The sequence below is a fragment of the Bos taurus genome, chromosome 26 (assembly GCF_002263795.3).
Source record: "Bos taurus isolate L1 Dominette 01449 registration number 42190680 breed Hereford chromosome 26, ARS-UCD2.0, whole genome shotgun sequence".
Lineage (NCBI taxonomy): Eukaryota > Metazoa > Chordata > Mammalia > Artiodactyla > Bovidae > Bos > Bos taurus.
The window spans coordinates 23,342,869-23,364,267 of NC_037353.1; the positions used below are offsets into that span (position 1 = coordinate 23,342,869).

At 43.6% G+C, this 21,399-nt stretch overlaps 1 protein-coding gene and 1 pseudogene across 1 annotated transcript in view; one reads left to right on the forward strand and one right to left on the reverse strand.

Annotated features, from left to right (window-relative positions):
• The first annotated feature begins 4,733 nt into the window (after window positions 1–4,733).
• Window positions 4,734–21,399, forward strand: part of WBP1L (WW domain binding protein 1 like) — a 58,566-nt gene continuing 41,900 nt past the window's right edge. Inside the window, exon 1 of the mRNA XM_002698456.7 lies at window positions 4,734–4,933. Within this exon, the coding sequence (XP_002698502.1) occupies window positions 4,844–4,933 (90 nt within the window). The 5' untranslated portion in view covers window positions 4,734–4,843. The remainder of the gene's footprint in view (window positions 4,934–21,399) is intronic.
• Window positions 16,161–16,283, reverse strand: LOC112444555 (uncharacterized; annotated as a pseudogene).

Here is a 21,399-nt window from a genome sequence, read left to right on the forward strand (position 1 = left end):
CTTTGAGTTGGCTCCTGTGAGGTGTGGAACGAGGTGATGAGGGTGACTAACATGCCTCAGGGTGAGAAGTTCTAGTTCAGATTGGGCAGGGTGTCATGTCCTGTCCTGGAGCTCAGTTCTTGTCCTGTCCTGGAGCTCAGTTCAAGCTCAGGTAAAGAGAGAAAAGGAAGTTGAGAAAGGACAGAATTCCTTTCTGTTTGTCAAATTGAAACCTTTGGAGTTGCCTAATGATAATGATGTCTGGCCTTTTTTTTTTTTTTGATTAAAATTTTGTTGAAGTATAGTTGATTTATAATGTTGTGTTAGTTTCGGGTGTCCGGCAAAGTCAATCAGTTATACATGTTCAGTTCAGTTCAGTCACTCAGTCGTGTCCGACTCTTTGCGACCCCATGAATCGCAGCATGCCAGGCCTCCCTGTCCATCACCAACTCCCGGAGTTCACCCAGACTCACATCCATCGAGTCAGTGATGCCATCCAGCCATCTCATCCTCTGTTGTCCCCTTCTCCTCCTGCCCCCCATCCCTCCCAGCATCAGAGTCTTTTCCAATGAGTCAACTCTTCGCATGAGGTGGCCAAAGTACTGGAGTTTCAGCTTCAGCATCATTCCCTCCAAAGAAATCCCAGGGCTCATCTCCTTCAGAATAGACTGGTTGGATCTCCTTGCAGTCCAAGGGACTCTCAAGCGTCTTCTCCAACACCACAGTTCAAAAGCATCAGTTCTTCGGCGCTCAGCTTTCTTCACAGTCCAACTCTCACATCCATACATGACCACAGGAAAAACCATAGCCTTGACTAGATGGACCTTTGTTGGCAAAGTAATGTCTCTGCTTTTGAATATGCTATCTAGTTTGGTCATAACTTTCCTTCCAAAGAGTAAGCGTCTTTTAATTTCATGGCTGCAGTCACCATCTGTAGTGATTTTGGAGCCCAGAAAAATAAAGTCTGACACTGTTCCCACTGTTTCCCCATCTATTTCCCATGAAATGATGGGACCGGATGCCATGATCGTTTTCTGAATGTTGAGCTTTAAGCCAACTTTTTCACTCTCCACTTTCACTTTCATCAAGAGGCTTTTTAGTTCCTCTTCACTTTCTGCTATAAGGGCGGTGTCATCTGCATATCTGAGGTTATTGATATTTCTCCCGGCAATCTTGATTCCAGCTTGTGCTTCTTCCAGTCCAGTGTTTCTCATGATGTACTCTGCATAGAAGTTAAATAAGCAGTGTGACAATATACAACCTTGACGTACTCCTTTTCCTATTTGGAACCAGTCTGTTGTTCCATGTCCAGTTCTAACTGTTGCTTCCTGACCTGCATACAGATTTCTCAAGGGGCAGGTCAGGTGGTCTGGTATTCCCATCTCTTTCATAATTTTCCACAGTTTCTTGTGATCCACACAAAGGCTTTGGCATAGTCAATAAAGCAGAAATAGATATTTTTCTGGAACTCTCTTGCTTTTTTGATGATCCAGCAGATGTTGGCAATTTGATCTCTGATTCCTCTGCCTTTTCTAAAACCAGCTTGAACATCTGGAAGTTCACAGTTCACGTATTGCTGAAGCCTGGCTTGGAGAATTTTGAGCATTACTTTACTAGCGTGTGAGATGAGTGCAATTGTGTGGTAGTTTGAGCATTCTTTGGCATTGCCTTTCTTTGGGATTGGAATGAAAACTGACCTTTTCCAGTCCTGTGGCCACTGCTGAGTTTTCCAAATGTGCTGGCATATTGAGTGCAGCACTTTCACAGCATCATCTTTCAGGATTTGAAAGAGCTCAACTGGTATTCCATCACTTCCAGTAGCTTTGTTCATAGTGATGCTTTCTAAGGCCCACTTGACTTCACATTCCAGGATGTCTGGTTCTAGATGAGTGATCACACCATCGTGATTATCTTGGTCATGAAGATCTTTTTTGTACAGTTCTTCTGTGTATTCTTGCCACCTCTTCTTAATATCTTCTGCTTCTGTTAGGTCCATACCATTTCTGTCCTTTATCGAGCCCATCTTTGCATGAATGTCCCCTTGGAATCTCTAATTTTCTTGAAGAGAGCTCTAGTCTTTCCCATTCTGTTGTTTTCCTCTATTTCTTTGGATTGATCGCTGAGGAAGGCTTTCTTATCTCTTCTTGCTATTCTTTGGAACTCTGCATTCAGATGCTTATATCTTTCCTTTGCTCCTTTGCTTTTCGCTTCTCTTCTTTTCACAGCTATTTGTAAGGCCTCCCCAGACAGCCATTTTGCTTTTTTGCATTTCTTTTCCATGGGGATGTATCTACTCATTTTTAAGTTTCTTTTTCCATATAGGCCATTACAGAGTTTTGAGTCAAGTTCCCTCTGCTATACAGTAGGTCCTTATTAGTTATCTGTTTTATATACACTAGTGTGTATATGTCAATCCCAATCCCCCAATTTATCCCTTCCCTTGAATATTCCGTATTGATCATAAGTTTGTTTTCTGCATCTGTGACTCTACTTCTGTTTTGTAAATGAGTTCATTTGGACCCTTCTTTTTTTTTTTTTTTAAGATTCTACTATAAGTGATATCATTTGGTATTTGTCTTCTGTGGCTGACTTATTTCACTGAATGTGACAGTCTCTCGATCCATCCATGTTGCTGCAAGTGGCATTATTTTGTTCTAGTTTTTTAAGGAAACTTCATGTTGTTCTCCATAACAGCTGTACAAATTTACATTCCCACCAACAGTGTAGGAGGGTTCCCTTTACTCCATATTCTCTCCATCATTTTTTGTTTGTAGATTTTTTTTTTTTTTTTTGATGATCATTCTGACTGGTGTGAGAGAATACCTCATTGTATTTTTGATTTGCATTTCTCTAACAATTAGTGATGTCAGGCATCTTTTTGTGTGCTTTTTGGCCACCTGTGATAACTGACTTTTTTGTGGAGGACTTAAAACTCCTTGAGGCTGGGATTGAGACTCTGCACTAAGAGAATAATATGGCCCCTGCCTGTTATTCGATCTTTTCTTCTCCTCTAGGGAGTTTGATTGTGGAATGGATGCATTTCTAAGAAATTTAAGATTGGCAAAAATACTTGTCACTCTTTGCAGCACTTGGGAAAGTAGGATCAACATAGAGACAGAACCAATTTCTTCACTTACTTGTTTCCTACTTTGCCACCATTTAAGCCAAGAACAAACTTCCTTGGGCTCAGCTGTGGCTAGACCCGGCCAGGCTCTAAAATGCTTTGGCAGGCTTTTGAGAGGAAATTGTCAGCTAAAGGAAGCTGGCTTGTCTGCTGTGAGTCTTCATTTGTTTATTTTCCCAATATTGATGGAGCTCATGGTTGGGGCCTGTACATGGTTGTAGGGATTTCTTTTTAAAAAAAGAAAAACGAGTAAGACGTGGTATGGCCATACAAAAAGCTATAAATCTAGGGGGAAGGGTCAGGCAGGTAGAAACTATAGATACACGGTGTGGTGTTTTGTGAATTCAAGGGAAACAAGAGGGCGGGAACTGGGAATTTATAAAGGGGAAACTGTATGTGTATTTGGGCTTCCCTGGTGGCTCAGATGGTAAAGAATGAGCCCGCAACACAGGAGACCTGGCTTCCATCCCTGGGTTGGGAAGATGCCCTGGAGGAAGGCATGGCAACCCAGTCCAGTATTCTTGCTTGGAGAATCCTCATGGACAAAAGAGCCTAGCGGGCTACAGTCCATGGGGTCCCAAAGAGGGGGACACGACTGAGCTAATAAGCACAGCATAATGTGTAAATGAAGTTAAGTGTGCTGTCTAGCACAGTACGCTGAGGATCTCTTAACTGTGGGGAATGAGAGAGCGTGCAGAAAACGTAGTGGCAGCAGGTGAGATAAAGAAGTATGCAGGGGCCAGGACACAGAAAGGACCGTACTGATAAGTTCGGATGATAAATTCTGTAGGTAGTTGCAGTATTTTGAGAGGGGAAGTCCTGAGACAATGATATTTGCTTTTAGGTAGTAGAGCACCTGTGTTCTGACCTGTGAAATAAATTCGAGAGGGAAGAATTAGCAACTGGCTGGGCAGCAGGAAGCCTGTCTGTATTTAGCCAAAAAATGAGAAAACAGGTTGAAACACTGGAGCTATTTCTTAGGTAGAGTCAATAGAATTTCCTCCCTCGAGTACTTGGGTTGACAAAGCACTGTGCCTTAGGTAAAGATACTATCTGACATGGAATTCAAATTGACCCAAGCTGCTGCTTGAGCAATTTGAGACCAAGAGAGGGACCGACCTGGTACTGGGGCTGTGTTTAAAGACAAAAAAAATCAAAGAGATTTTTAGATTATAGTAGCCTTCTTCTTTGAGAGCGCCCGGTTACTTTCTGAAAGTAACTTATTTTCCAACACCCTTTAGAATTACCAAACCTCTTCTCTTTGCTAAACCGTGGAAATCTAGTAGTTCCGCCACACTCAAGATGGTAAACACCAGACTTAGACTTTTCAACCCACGTTTTGGATGGTCCCGCCCCCCGTCGGAGGTACTTCCGCCACTCTCTGCGGAGCGAACGCATTTATACCGCCTCCCAGCACTCAAGATGGCCCGGCTTCCTCCTACTTTCCATTGGCTGAATTTCTCCAATTTTCCGTCTTCATAAGGAGGCGGAACTTCGATTTGATCGACAGCTTTTTTAACCAATGGACGAAGGGCAAGGGCCAATGAAGCGTAGGAACTGGAGAACCACCCCAGTGTCTGGGAGGGCATTTGGGCTGGGGCGGGGTGAAGCGGAGCCGGAAACGGGAGGGGAGAGTGAAACAGGAAAAGAAGGGAAGAAGGAAGAACAGGGAAGAGGAGGAGAGGGAGGAGGAGGAGGGAGGTGGCGGCGCCGTGGCGGAGGAGCAGGAGCAGGAGGGGGATGGCGAGGAGAAGGCTCCTGGGTGGCATGGCGCTCCTGCTCCTCCAGGCGCTGCCCAGCCCCCTGTCAGTCAGGGCTGAACCCCCGCAGGTAAGGGGGAGGGTCGTGTGGCGGCCTGAGGGGCCAGGCTGGGGGCCTCGGGGTCGTTGAGGCGTGGCTGGAGAGGGCCTAAAGGAACGTTGTTATCGAGAGTTGTGGGCTCCTGAGACGGTCATCCATGCTCGAGTGGACAGGATCTGAGGGGGCGTCGATGTTTAGCCGAGGGACACCTGTGACGGTTTTGGTATCAGGGAGGAGGCAGAGGCATGCTGCCAAGTGAGTTGAGGGGCGTTTGAGGCGGCACTTCAGTCAGGTGGGCCGGGAATGATTGTGAATGGATAGTGGTATCAGGCGGGGCGTGTGTGGGGTGCGCATTCGTGTCCTCCAGTGGAGCAGGTCTGTGAGGCAGCGGTGCCGCGTGTTCGTCGGTGCGGGTAGGGGTACGTGGGTTATTGAGCCGGCCTGAGAGGGCGGCGGGGCTGAGAGGATACCTATTTCCAGCTGGATCGGGGTATGTTCTAGGGGCCTCTTACCCCATTTTAAGTGGTGTTGGAGGCGGGACTCTCGGAAGGCAGGTGGGATGAAGTAGCCTGGGACCCCTCAGCAGCAGCGCACACCTGAGCTGTAACAAGTTTTTACTATTAGGTTGACTGGCCTGGGGAAGCCAGTGACTGATGCTATCCTGGGCCAGCTCAGTTTTGAGCAAAGTATGGTGCTGATGCCAATACGGTCAACAAATGGAGCACCCTAGCTTTTCTTGCTAGGTGGCTTGTGCAGATTTCAGCCGCTGCTGGCATTTCGAAACTCTTAATGGGAGCGTTACCCTTGGTGCCAAGTTGGGTGGGGTGCAGTGGGGGGAATCACCCTCCTTCCCTTCTTTGCATTTGGCAAGGCTTTACCGTTCTGTTTTCTCTGTCTCTTCAGAAAGGCCTACACACACAGAGGAAGATGACAGAATCTATATAGTATAGCTTAGCACTTGAACTTGGTGTGGTCAAGAGTAGAAGCAGAATGCCAGCAAAAATACTTATCATTTTTCCTAGGAATTTATGAGCATCATGTTATGCCCATTAGTATCCTCTATTTAAAACATTAATTTTTTTTTTAAGTGAGGTAAAGTTTATAAAACATAAATCATTTGAAACCATTTGACCATTTTAAAGTGAACACTTAAGTGGTGTTTAGTACATTCACAGTGTTGAGCAACCACTGCCTCCATGTAGTTCCAGGATATTTTCATCACCTGGGAAGAAAACCCACTATCATTAAGCAGTTCCTCCCTGTTTCGCCTCCTCACAGCCCCTGGCAAACATCAGTCTACTTTCTGTGTCCATAGATGTATCTATTCAGGATATTCCATGTAAATGGAATCTTACAATATATGACCTTTTGTATCTGGCTTCTTTCCCTTAGCATAAAGTTTTCAAGGATTATTCACATTGTAGCATGTATTTCTTTCCTTTTTTATGGGTGAATAATATTCCATTGTGTGGCTCTTCCAGAATTTGCTGTTTCATCTGTCTGTGGAAGTATCACCTGCTCTTCTCAAAGACTGTATTTATGTATATTAGAAATTACATGTGAAAGGAGCAGAGCTCATTTTCTAGCCCAGCACATTCCCTTTTCTTGGGCTGGGACTCTTCTGTTCTAGCCTTTGTTGGGGTTCTTTCTTTTCTTAGTTAAAATCATAAACTGGCAGGAGAAATAAGTTTTCTTTATTAGAAAAGTTACTGCCCTTAGGACTGGTCAAGCTAAGAAGTGTAGATATTGAGTAAAATATAGAATAAACTGTTGCTTTTCCTTTACACCTGCACTTAAATATCTCTAAAGACTGTTCCCAATAACCAGTAATTAGCATTACTAGGGGGTTGATTTAGGAACAGTGCAGGCTTTGGAGCTGGGTTCCCTGGGCCTGTGGACTGCATCTCCCTAGTGGAGAGCAGTGATTGGCATCTGGTGGGAACCAGATCCATTTCTTTAACCGAATGGAAAATGGCGGTTCCTTCCCAGGTCATGGAAGCCTAGGAGGTGGAGAGAAGATGTGGGAGGGATCCTCAGTGTAATGCCCTCGTTGCCATTTGTGGATCACAGGCTGTTTGCTTATCATCTCTCTGGCACTTCCGATTCTTACTTGGGGGACAGGGCGGCTTTTGTACTTTGTTCCGTTTGGATGGATGCTAACACTGGACGGCAGCTATTAGGTTGTTACAGGTCCTGCAGAGAAGGGGAAGTTTCTGAAATGAGTAGTCTATCCCCCTGACCCTTTCCCCCGAACACTCCTGCCTTCATCTTACAGACTCTCTTTCTCAGTATCTATGGTGAGAATTGTTTTGTGAATTTTGACCTTTGAAATGGAAGTTACTCTATAATAATTAACTCTGAATCCCCCACAATTTAGTTAATTTAGTTTTTGGTTTTTGTTGATTTTTTTTTTTTTTTTTTGGTTTACAGAAATCAGTGAAGAAAAAAAAAAATTAGAGACCACTTGGTATAGGATGTTCTTCAGGTACTTGCTGTCCTTGTTTCAACAAGTAGCTTCTGGCTAGCTCTGAATTGAGGAGGACTCTCTGTACTCTTTCCGTATTGAAAGTGGTATGGGTACCTCATTGCATTTTTTTTCTCTTGACATGGCTCTATCAGATACAATCTTTTTAATTAAAGTCCATTCTAAAGGAGATCAGTCCTGGGTGTTGGAAGGACTGATGCTAAAGCTGAAACTCCAATACTTTGGCCACCTCATGTGAATAGTTGACTCATTGGAAAAGACTCTGATGCTGGGAGGGATTGGCGGCAGGAGGAGAAGGGGATGACAGAGGATGAGATGGCTGGATGGCATTACCGACTCCACTAATGGACATGAGTTTGAGTGAACTCCAGGAGTTGGTGATGGACAGGGAGGCCTGGCGTGCTGCGATTCATGGGGTCGCAAAGAGTCGGACACGACTGAGCAACTGAACTGAACTGAATTTATTTACAATGTTGTGTTAGTTTCTGGTGTACAGCAAAGTGATTCAGTTATGTATATATGTGTGTGTATCTCAGCTCCCTGGTTGCTCAGACAGTAAAGAATCTGCCTGCAATGCAGAAGACCCAAGTCCCTGGATCAGGAAGATCCCTGGAGAAGGAAATGGCCACCCACTCCAGTATTCTTGCCTGGAGAATTCCATGGACAGAGGAGCCTGGTGGGCTACAGTTCATAGGATCGCAAAGAGTCAGACAAGACTGAGTGATTAACACACACACGTGTGTGTGTGTATAGAAACATGTGCACACACACATACATGGGTATATACATACGTGTATATAAACACACACATGTATATATGTATATACAGATAAATTCTTTTTCATAATACAATCTCTTTTAAAAACCTACATTTCATATCAGATAATATTTGGCAGCTTTCTTTCTCTGGTTCCAGTTCTGCACTGGAACAATTATTTCCTGCCATCCTGGCCCAGATAAGTTCATCAGTTTAATTCTTTCTGTGATTAGGAACTTAGACTTAATTCTCCTGTAGATCTTTGCAACTCAGATGTGATTCTGTGAATCTATAAAGAATAAAAAAGCTGTGGGTCTCCAAACAGGAAGGCCTTGACATTTGTCTCTTTCAGTTGAATTATGATGGAGATACAGAGTTTCTTTCTTTTTCTTGTTGGTTAGATTCAACTGGAAAAATCTGACTGTAGTGTTTAAAGCTTTAGTAGAAATGTCTTTTTCCATAAAGTGATCCAACCGATAGGTTGGGCGCAAATCTGTAGAGATGTGGTCCTTACCTTCCCTCTGCCATGCTTCAAACTTTGAGTTGGACAGGGGCCCTAGGTCATGGTTTGTTTTTTCCCACCACCCCCCCCCAATAGTGTATCCCTTCCCCCCACCATTACTTGTTTCTGCTGCCCTAGTTCTCAGTCCAGAAGCCCTGCTCCACTCTTCTTTCCTAACTACAGCATTATAGTGCGACCACCCTCATTCCTTCTTGTAGAATAGTGAGTTATGAGACTTTCAAATTCTTATCCTCTTTCTTTCTCTTTCTTAGCCTATTTTACACACCAAAGTGAGCAGTTGTCTAAAATCAACACCACGAGTTGCTTATGTAAATCCTTTCAGTAGACTCCAGCAAACATGTACTGAAACGTTCGTTCTTTGCAGCAGGCTATTATTATTCCTAGGCACTGCTGCTGCTGCTGCTAAGTCGCTTCAGTCATGTCTGACTCTGTGCGACCTCATGGACAGCAGCCTACCAGGCTCCCCTGTCCCTGGGATTCTCCTGGCAAGAGTACTGGAGTGGGGTGCCATTTCCTTCTCCAATGCATGAAAGTGAAAATGAAGTCTCTCAGTCGTGTCTGACTCTTAGCGACCCCATGGACTGCAGCCTACCAGGCTCCTCCACCCATGGGATTTTCCAGGCAAGAGTACTAGAGTGGGGTGCCATTAGGCACTGGGAACCCTCAAATGAGTAACCAGCTTCCTGTCCTCAAGGAGATGATAATCTTGTGAGAAAGACAGATAACAAACACTGATTTGTAATCTGGAGGGATCAGTGCTGTAATGGTTGTTCAGTTGCTCAGTGATATCTGACTCTGCGACCCCATGGACTGCAGCATGCTAGGCTTCCCTGTCCTTCGCTATCTCCCAGAGTTTGCTCCAACTCATGTCCATTGAATCAGTGATGCCATCCAACCATCTCATCCTCTGTCGTCCCCTTCTCTTCCTGCCTTCAGTTTTTCCCAGCATCAGGGTCTTCTCCAATGAATCAGCTCTTTGCATCAGGCGGCCAAAGTATTGGAGCTTCAGCATCCGTCCTTCCAGTGACTATTCAGGACTGATTTCCTTTAGGGTCAACTGGTTTGATCTCCTTGCTGTCCAAGGGTCTTAAGGATTGTAACGAGTCCCTATAATGGGAGTGCATGCAAAGGACTATGGGAACCATGGCTAGGACTGGGGGAAGGTGGGGATTTAGGGAATGCTTCATAGAGGGAGAGGCATTTGGACAGGGCTTTCTAGGTTGATAAGATTAAGTAGGATGTCTGTGGACCAGGAAGTTGGGGGGGGGTGGTGGTTATTCCAGTATGAAAGAGTGGGAATGGAGTTTTTGGAAGAGGCACACAGTCTGTGGTGGAAGCTTTGCCTGTGGGTGTGCAGAGGACTGTGAGAGTAGGTTGAGACTTGAAAGGTGGGCTGCAGTTAGATGGTAAGGAGGCCTTTTATCCATTGTTGAAGCAGTGCTGTCCAGTAGAACTTATATGATGTTGGAAATCATCTGTATCTGTGCTGTCCATGTGTGGCTACTAAACACTTAAAATGTGACTAGGATAACTGAGAAACTGAATTTTTAATGACATTTAATTTTTTCATATCAACTTTATTGAGAGAGAATTCACTTGGCAAAGGATTCATACTTTTAAAGTGTACAGAAAATATATTTTTTCAGTAAGTCACAGGGTTGTGTAAGCATCTCTACTATGTAATTTTAGAACATTTTCGTCGCTCCACACAGAAACTGCATAACCATTAGCAGCCCTTCCCCATTATACCCCTTCCTCCTCCGGCCCCTGCAACTGCTAATCTACCTTCTGTCTCTTTGGATTTGCCCATTGTGGACATTCTGTATAAATAGAGTCATATACCACGTGGTCCTTTGTAACTGGCTTCTTTGACTTAGCATCATGTTTTCAAGTTTCTTCCATGTTGATCTATTGGTATTTATTTGCATGTATCAGCATTTCATTCCCTTTTTTATGGCCAATATTCATTTGTATGAATGTACCACATTTTATTTATCCAGTCATCAGTTGATGGACATTTGGGCTGTTTCCCCTTTTGGGCTATTATGAATAATGCTGCTGTGTACATGCATGTACACGTTTTTATGTAGATATGTTTTCATTTCTCTTGGGTATATACCTAATAGTGAAATTGCTGGGTCTAATAAGTCTTTGTGTAACCTTTTGAGAAACTGCCAGACTGTTTTCCAGAAGTCTGGAATGATATGGTATGATATTGTGGCTGCTGCTGCTGCTAAGTCGCTTCAGTCGTATCCGACTCTGTGCGACCCCATAGACGGCAACCCGCCAGGCTCCCCCGTCCCTGGGATTTTCCAGGCAAGAACACTGGAGTGGGTTGCCATTTCCTTCTCCAATGCATGAAAGTGAAAAGTGAAAGTGAAGTCGCTCAGTCGTGTCCAACCCTCATCGACCCCATGGACTGCAGCCTTCCAGGCTCCTCTGTCCACGGGATTTTCCAGGCAAGAGTACTGGAGTGGGGTGCCATTGCTTTCTCCGGATATTGTGGCTACTGACCACCTATTAGATAATGCACATCTAACAGTTTTCCAGTGTGGAGCTGGAATATGGTCTAATGTAGTGGTGGAGTCATGGGTTGTGGGGGCAGACTATGTGAGTTCCAAACTTGATTCTTCCACTTACTATCCTTGAGCAAAGTATTTAACTTTTTTGTGCCTCAGTTTCCTCATCTGTAAAATGGGGATAGTAATAGCATGTACCTTATAGATTTGTTGGGAGGTGAAAAGACATACTGTATGTAAAGCTTTTGGAGTATACTTAATGGTTATTAAATATAATAATACTTATCCCATGGACAGAGGACCCTGGTAGGCTACAGTCCATGGGGTTGCAAAGAGTTGGACATGACTGAGCGACTTCACTTCACCACTACTATTATTTTTGAGGGTCCTCAGAGTTCATTGTGATTGGTAAGTTGGTGTTACCTCTCAAACTAGGTTCAGAAACTGAGATTTGGGGAGTTTCAAGTGACTTCCTTGATCCTGTTCTATGTCTGAGTTTAAGTTCAATTCTGATCTTTTACTTGTGTAGGTAACTTTTCATGGTGAACCTATGTAGAGTGGTCTTCTCAATTGGGAACAATTTTTCCTGAGGACATTTGTCAGTGTCTGGAATCTATTTTTTTTTTTTTTAAGTATTTATTTTTGGCTGCATCGAGCCCTAGTTGTGGCACTCTGGCTTTCTTGTTGAAGTACTCAGGCTCAGTTATTATGGTGTGTGGGCTTGCTCCAGGGCACATGGGATCTTAGTTCCCTGACCAGGAATGGAACCCACATACCCAGCATTGCATGAGAGTTTCTTAACCGCTGAACCACCAGGGAAGTCCCTGGAAACATGTGATTGTCATAACTCAGGAGCATTACTGGCGTCTGTTGTGTGAAGGCCAGGGGTGCTGCTAAACGTTGAGGGTAGTCCCCCCACAACAGAGAATTGTCTGGCCCAAAATATCAGTAGTGCCAAGGTGGAGGAACCCTTGTGTGGTACCTGCTTTCCCCTTACCAGCTCCTGTTCAGCATCTTGGGATTTGCTTTCCTATAAAGAGATGTGTGTGAGATAACCTCTGACAACAAATTTCAGGTGGGACAGTTTAAAGCTTTGATGTCCTGAATCTTGATTAGTCTCTGTCGTGTTGACGTGCGTTACCAGTCAGCTTCGCTTTGTCAGCCAACATCAACAGTTTTGACAAAAGCACATTTTTTTCAGTCTGTGGTTCAGTAAGCAGGTGAGCCTCCCTCAGTCACCCCATCTTGAACTTTCTTTCCTCTCACTTTGGTCTACCCTTGTGGTTTCACTTTAAGAACATGTTTGTTTTCTCCCCAGTGAAAGCGGGATGGCCAGTCACTTCCTTTTCTGTGTCCTCCATGGTCCCGTAATCACTCTGAACTGAGTCATGTTCTTAGAACTTTTTCCTTTGCTCATTCCAAGTCTTCACTCTCCTCTCATTTTTGGCCTCACAAATGTTAGTTCTCACACACGCTCAGCCTGTAGAAACCATTAGATGTCCTCCTGTCGCCACGATGGAAGCTTACGGTCCTGGACCTCAGCGGGGCTGTGTCTGGAGGAGAGTCCTTTTGCCAGGCCCCAGGACGCAGCTCATCTGTGGATACCGGGCACAGGCTGACTACTCTGTGGGTGCTGTGGGGAACTTAGATGGCTTTGGATTTAAAATTCCAACTGCTGTAGAATGCCTGGCCAAGTCACGCACCTGAGGGCCTCGTTCTTTCTTGCCTAAGTAGCTGGACTGATGTTTGAGGGACCGTGAAGACCAGGTAGTCCAGTGACGCGGGTTCATTCTTTGCCCTGCAGCCTCAATGGTAGGCTTTGTTGGAGCCACTGAAGCCTACTCTGACCACACAGCGTGGCCACTGGGTGACAAGGAGTGGTGACAGTGGATCTGGGTGACCTGTCTGCTCAGCAGCACACAGCAGACAGCCGTGGGCACCGCCCTTTTGGCCCATCCTTTACAGATCCACTAGGTGGAGCAAAGTCTGGCCAAAAACCCACATGCAATGTGGAAACCACAAACAAAGAAATACAATAAATCCAGAATACTGCAACCTGGGAGGTAAGGAAAAGGGAAACAAACCGCATTCTATTGAATTCTGCAGCTTGTTGATACAATTCTGGGCTTTCCCAGTGTGGGAATTAAAGTCCGTCATCCTTTCATACTTGTGAGTCTTGCCTGGATGGGGTTTTTTTGGATCCTCTCACTCACTCAGCTACATTCCCATAGCCGGATTTATTTACTTTTGGTTTTCATCTTTCCATACTTTCCTCTGTGGGACAGCAGATGAGCTGTGTATCTTCTATTCCTGGTGCCATCGTCACTCTCATAGTGTCACGGCTCAGTTTTGATTCACAATCTTAGGTGTTTTAAAGAATTTAAATTTGTTTCGGAAGAGATGAGAGTGAATGTAAGATGTTGTAAGAATATTTGTGGCTTGGAATCGTGGATCTTAGAGTGAAGTTATAAAAAAATATCTGTTTTGATTTTTAAATATGGAGCAAGACGGATTATGTTGTAACACTTTTATTATACATTCTTATAGATCAGAAGCATGCTGTTCATGGAGAAAATAATCATATTTCTCATAACTGTTATTTGTTCCCCATTTAAAAATTATATTCCTCATCTAAGATTTCACCTGGCAATTTCACTCTGGTTGTGTTAACCAATCAAACACAGAATGAAAGCACCATAGCTTAGTTTATCGATTGGATTTACATATTTGTGGTTTATTTGGGAGAGAACGTTAATATTTGGCTTTCTGCACTGGGATGTTGGAGCACTGTAGCTCTTTGGGACTTAAATATAGAGTTGAATAGTGTAAGAAGTTCATCCTGTGTACTTCTTTCTATTTTCTTGAGCCCCTTGTTTTCAAATATGCAAATCCTCTTGCTGCTGCTGCTGTGGTGGATGGGGGTGAGGAGCAGAAAACCTGCTCTGGCCTGATTCAGAAGAAGGTCCACTCTGGCTGTCTCTCCATTGCCTTTTTTAGACCCGATTGCTGCTTTTCTTTGGGCTTTAAGTTACGTTTTCATATCAGTTTTTAATTACACAAAAATAATAATGGCTCATAACAATGATAAGTAACAGAGAAATACAAAAATACTTAGGGGAAAAATTGAAAGTTTGTGGTTTGGTGTGTATTTTTGGTGGTTTTTCTGCTTATGCTGCATATTTATAGATACAGCAATATAACTCCTATGTATAAATTTATATACACATAAAATACATGAAATTGTTGGTATGGGTAGCATTCTTTGTTTTCTTTCATTTATTTTTTAAATTTTATTGGAGTATGTAATTTTATTGAATTTACAATATTGTGTTTCAGGTGTATAGCAGAGCAAATCAGTTATACATATACACATATCCACTATTTTTTAGACTCTTTTCCCATGTGAGCCATTAGAGTATTGAATAGAATCTTTCATTTGTTTTTGAAACAAAAATGGATACTTTACATGTAGTATTTTAACAATATGCACTTCTTTTAAACCTTCATATATTGTAGACTTCTTTTCATATGGCGTGTATGCCTCGTGATTTTTTTTTTAATGCCTGTATGTTACTGCTTGAGATCAAAAGTTATTTAACCACTCCTCCATTAATGAACATACATTGTGTCCAAGGTTCTGCATTTTCACACTGTGCTATAGTGACCATTGTTGCACTTATTTCTGTCTGCAATTTGTTAGATTCCTAGAAGTGGAATTAGGGGTTATGGGGTTATAACGTGTGGACATTTGGAATTCGGGGCCAACACTGCCAAGTTGCTTCCCAACACGGTTGTATCAGCTCACATTCCCATTAGGAGGGCTTACTTCCCCACACACGTGAGTAACATTTCTTCACTGGCGCCTTCTGCTTGTCCTTGAAGATGTGTCTTCTGATTCTTAACACAGGCTTCTAGAGACCATTTCGGTTTACTTCCTCAAAGGCCTAGAGGTCTCCTCCCTGTCTGCAAACTGGTTGCTCCCTTTGCTGTGGAGCAGGATTCACCCAAGGGCAGTGGGCCTGTAGCCAGAGGAGGGTAGAAATGCCTGCCCATCTGCCAAAAGAAGTGGTTTGTGGTCCCCTCGAGAATGTCAGGCAGGTGCCTGGAGCTGTTGGCCAGTCGCTGTGAGGCACACGAGTTTAATTTCAAGCCCAAACTACCACCCTTCCATGGTAGTATCCCAGAAGAAGAGATGCTTGAAACTGGCATTGTTGAAGAGTGCAGACTCTAGAGCCAGATTACTTCCATATAACCTTGGGCTAGTTAGTTAACTCAGTATCCTCATCTGTAAAATGGGATATTAGCACCTAGCCTATAGGCAGTACCTGCCACATAGTAATTACTGGGCAAATGTTAACCTTTGTTGTTGTTATTATTAATTATTTTAGCTCTGGTGAACATTAAGGCTTCTCCATTCCCTTACTGACGCAAGACTTATTTTTGGTGGAGGGATTTAAGAATACATTTTGGTTTACTCCTTGTCCAAACTGAACATGAACCACTTTACATACCATCCCCCTTGGCAATCAGGTGAGAGGTGTTTTTTCGCCATTTTATTTTGGACAGGAAAGTAGGACTTACTGGTGAGTATGAGTAAGGAGGAGACAGCACCATGGCTCTCACGAGTGCACGGGGCCAATATTAGGGATGTATTTGACCCCACAGCCATCTGGGGTGAGCCACTCTTCTGTTCCCATGTTTTCATCCTCATTAAACTTAGTGAATCCCCACTTCTTGGAGACGTGGACCTTCTGATGGCCAGGGAGCTTGAACTTGGCCCCAAGGAGGGCTTTGGTCATATGCTCCTTTTTCTGCTGCTTGGTGCGGATAGACATTATAATTTGGCCAACGTGGACCCTGACCACTATGCCCTTTGGAAGGCCACTGGCCACTGAGGCCTTCCAAAGACACTGAGCCTACCTGTCTGGAACCTTGACTGGGGACAGCATGCCAGTCTTGAAGGTCCTGGAAAGGGCTGTCTCCAGGATCCCTTTGAGCAACCTTTGCGCACAGGCAACAGGCTGCATACACTACCGAGGAGGCTGCTGTTTGCAGCCTTTGCACCAGGCCCCCATGATCAGCTTAATTGGCTGCAAAACAATTGGTTTCTAATAGTAAAGTGTGAAATTATTTATTCTTAGAGCAGGTAAGTTAGGGTATATGCTGTTACTCTGATATACACACCATTGTACTCTCTTGAGCAAGGAAGAGAGGGGGGGTTTTGGATCATCGTTCATTCTGTCCCCAGCGCTGCCACTTGAAGATCTGGCTGCTCTCAGCTCACAATGTACTTACTGAGCTGAGGGGCTCCCTGAGGCTTCTTAACACCAGTCCCCAACCTCCATTTGGTACTTCCTCTTCTGAGTTGAGAATGCTTTCTGAGGCTTGCTTTTATTTTATTTTTTTAATACAGCTTTTGTTGTTGAGTCACTCAGTCACATCCAACTCTTTACGACCCTATGGATTGCAGGATGCCAGACCTAATACGGCTTTACTGAGATGTAATTCACATACCATACAATTCACTCTCTTGGAATATACAATTCAGTGAGTTCTAGTGTATTCACAAGTTTGGGCCACCATCACCACTATCTACTTTCAGAACATTTTCATCAATTACAAAAGAAGTGCTGTTATCAGCAGTCATTCCCACCCCTCCTTCCAAGATCCCTCAAATCCCTGGCAACCACTAATTGACTTTCTGTCTCTGTGGACTTGTCCATTTTGATCAATTCATGTAAATGGAATCATATACCATGTGCTGTTTTATGACTGGCTTCTTTCACTTAGCATTGTGTTTTCAAGATTCATCCATGTTGTAACATGTCAGTAAGCCACTCCTTTTTAAAAAATTTTCATTGGAGTATAGTTGATTTACAGTGTTGTGTTTCTCCGTGCATGTGTGCTTATTTGCTCAGTTGTGTCTGACTCTTTGTGACCCCATTGACTGCCAGGCTCCTCTGTCTATGGCATTTTTTCTAGACAAGAATACTGGAGTGGGTTGCCATTTCCTCCTCCAGGGGCGCTTCCCGATCCAGGGATTGAACCCATGTCTCCTGCATTGCAGATGGATTCTTTACTGCTGAGCCATCAGGGAAGCTGGTGTTCATTTCTGCTGTACAGCAAAGTAAATCAGTTATCAGTTCAGTTCAGTTCAGTCGCTCAGTCGTGTCTGACTCTTTGCAACCCCATGAATCGCAGCACACCAGGCCTCCCTGTCCATCACCGACTCCCGGAGTTCACCCAAACTCATGTACATTGAGTCAGTGATGCCATCGAGCCATCCCATCCTCTGTCGTCCCCTTCTCCTCCTGCCCCCAATCCCTCCCAGCATCAGAGTCTTTTCCAGTGAGTCAACTCTTCGCATGAGGTGGCCAAAGTACTGGAGTTTCAGCTTTAGCATCAGTCCTTCCAAAGAGTACATATACCTATATCCACTCCTTTTTTAGATTTTTTTCCCCATGTAGGTATTACAGAATATTGAGACAATTTCCCTGTACTATACAGTAGGTCCTTATTAGTTATCTATTTTATATATAGTAGTGTGTATTTGCCAATCCTAATCTTCCAGTGTATTTCCTACTGGTAACCATAAGTTTGTTTTCTGCATCTGTGACTATTTATGTTTTGCAAATAAGTTCATTTGTATCAATTTTTTAGATTGCGCATATAAGTGGTATATGACGTTTGTCTCTGACTTCACTCAGTATGATGGTCTTTAGGTCCATCCATGTTGCTGCCATATGTTATTCCTTTTTTATGGCCAATGAATATTCCATTGTATGTATGTAACACATTTAGTTCTTCACTGATGGACATTTGGGCTCTTTCCACTTTGGTTTATTATGAATAATGCTGCTTTGAACATGAATATACAAGTTTTGAGTGGACATATGTTTTCTTTCTCTTGGTTATATACCTAGAAGTGGAATTGCTAAGTCATATGATCACTGTTTAACTTTTGAGGAACTGTTTTTCATAGCGGCTGCCCCATTATATATCCCTACTACCAATTTGTGAGGATTTTAGCTTCTCCACATACTCTTTAACACTGTTGCCTTTTTTTTTTTTTTTAATAATCATAACCATCCTGGTGGGTGCATCCCATTGTGGTTCTGTGAAGAAGGCTGAGCGCCGAAGAATTGATGCTTTTGAACTGTGGTGTTGGAGAAGACTCTTGAGAGTCCCCTGGACTGCAAGGAGATCCAACCAGTCTATTCTGAAGGAGATGAGCCCTGGGCTTTCTTTGGAGGGAATGATGCTGAAGCTGAAACTCCAGTACTTTGGCCACCTCATGCGAAGAGTTGACTCATTGGAAAAGACTCTGATGCTGGGAGGGATTGGGGGCAGGAGGAGCGTGCTGCGATTCACGGGGTCGCAAAGAGTCGGACACGATTGAGTGACTGAACTGAATAACTAGTAATGCTGAGCATCTGTTTGTGTTCTTATTGGTCATTTGCTTATATTCTTGGGAGAAATGCCTGTTCAATCCTTGGCTTATTTTAAAATAAGCAGTCTTATCTGACTGAAGGGACAGCAGCCTTCCCATGGAATCCCAGTGAGTGAGTGCTCAAGGAGAGATTTTCCTTTAAAACCAGACTTTGTTAGGGTTCTGGCACTCTACACCTAGCCATGCTACCTCTGATTCTCATGACCCGGGGCCAATTACTTGAGCTGGCTTAGAGGTGGCTCTGAGACAGTCATTTCTGCTGTAAGAGGCCCACAGAGTCTGCCTTCTCTTGGCCAGAGTCTTCTACCATCTCTTGTGGAGATTCATGATACATGTGTTCTACAGTTAAGCCTCTGAAGAATCCCACAGTTAATACTTATCTGATATCATTATCTAATATCTTATCAGATAAATGGTTTGCAAATATTTTTTCCCTGTTCTCTGTTGATTTTTTCCCATTTTGTTGATGGTGTCCTTTAAAATACAGCTGTTTTTAATTTTGATCAATGTCACTTTATGTTCTTTTGTTACTCAAGCTTTTGGTGTTCCCTAGTTCTTTTAGGGCTTTCTAAACTTAATATTATTTAGGGTAAAAAATGGACATTATTCAGAATAAGATCCTTTATTTATTTTACTATGGAGCATTTTAAACATTTACAAAAATAACGCTAAAGAGAATGATATAATACAATGAAGTACCTACGTACCTACCTCCTAACTTCAGCAATTTAGCATTTTGGCCAGTCTTGTTTTTACCTATATCTACTTTCACTTTCATTCATCCCCACTGCAATTATTTTGAAGCAAGTTGCAGACTTCTATCATCTCAACCATAAATAGTTCCATTTGAATCTCTACAAGATAAAAGAACTTTGTTCCAGAACATAACCGCTCTCCCATACCACACCCTAAAAACTTGACAATAATTCCTTAATATTACAGGAGAGGATCTTGCATGTGAAAATTTAATTTGGATCTAGAGGTAAAAATCTAATGAGAAAATTCAGCTAATTATGACAGTTCTTCTGTTTTCATAAGGAATTATCCAGAAGAGTTACACCACTTTAGAAAAGTTATACTACCCAGCGATACCCTTCAGTCCTATGAGTATCGAAAAGTGCTCTTCCAACCACAGGTCTTTCTTTTTTCACTTGAACAGCTCTAGTGGTGAAGTTTTAATCATGGCAGTCCTCTCCTTTATCCCTCTGAAATCTTTGTCTTTTTTTTAGGGGGTGGGGGATACATGCATCCATTTCTAGCCTCTGCCCAGTATATAAAGTGAAAGATTAACTTCTGATTGTGTAGGGAGAGGTTTTGGGAAAATCCTGTTCTTATCAGAGATTGCACAGAGGTTCAGAGAAACACGGGGAATAGAGGAGACCAGCCCGCATGGCTTGTCTTTCAGCTGTCCAGAGCAGTGTCCCCCATCCAGAGCCTGACTGACTACGCCTGCCCTCAGGGTACAGTATGGGGGCGGGGAGCAGTTCACGACTGATGAGTAGAGATGGAAAATAGAATTTGGAGGCTGAAAGACGCGATAAGATAATGATTCTATGAACAAATGTTCAGTAAGAAAGGCTGTGCTGTTTGAAGTGTAGGAGGCTTAGGGTTAAAGAAGCTGCTTAACTGTGGGACCCTTCCGAGGCTTAACTGTAAAGCACATGCACCGTGAATCTCTAAAAGAGACCGTAAACTTCTTCAACCATGTGAGCATCTTATCACACAAATAGCTGCCTTGGAGCGGCCTCTGGGTGATGCTGATAGAAGTAGTGCAGGCTCAGAGAGGTGAAGTAACTGGCCCAGGGTCATGAGAAGGAGTGGTAGAGTGCCAGAGCCCTGACAGAGTCTAGCTTGCAGGGAAGTCTGCCTGTAGGCAGTCACTCACTGGGATTCTACGGGAAGACCTCTGCCCCTTCAGTTAGAAACCGTCGGTCTAGCCCTAGGTCACCTAGCATTCTCAGACCTTCGGTGTACTGTCCGGCAAGTGGGAGTGGTGGAAACTGCCTGGCCCCATCATCAGCTGATGTAAGGAACAACGAAGAGAGATGTGAAAGTAGTTTATAAACCTTGAATTCTTTGCAAGAATGATGCTTTATTGTGTCTCTCAGTGGTCAGTGCCTCCTTTTCTATAATACTGAGCACGCCTTGCCAAGGATATGCATCTTGAGCAAAGTGAAGGACTTCGGAATGGTGAATATAAAATAGGATATTGGTACCTGCTGCCTTTTTTCCTGAGAGGTACAGTAGCCTGCACTGACTTCTTGCTGTGATGGGATGCTTTCTCAGAGGCCCTTCCAGCATTTTCTCCCCTAGACGTTAGGCATACAGAGTAGGGTCTGCCTGCCCACCTTTGCTTTGCTCTCATGCTTTCTTCATGATTTGGAGCCATGGTCAAAGTGTCTTTGAAGTCGGTTTACATACTGCTGTCATCCTGTGGGAGTCCACAGGGTTCAGGTGTGGCCTTGGTTGGCCATAATGTGATGAAAGGTCCAGCATCCTTGGCATCTGGTGTGATTCCCTCTCCAGTTTCACCACCTCAGTCATCATCTTACTTGGGCTATGGACGTGTGTGTTCCAGAAGTTTCTGCACTCCCTACATCTTCTGGGAAGGATAAGTTGTCTTAAAGTTTTCTGCTGGTGTTTTTGACCATGAAATCTTAGACCTGAAGAAAGTTTGGTTACCAAATATCCTAAGGAAGGAGGAGGTAATATTTGATTTACATAAGATCTAGGAAATGAGAAAAGGCTTGGTGCCAGGAGCT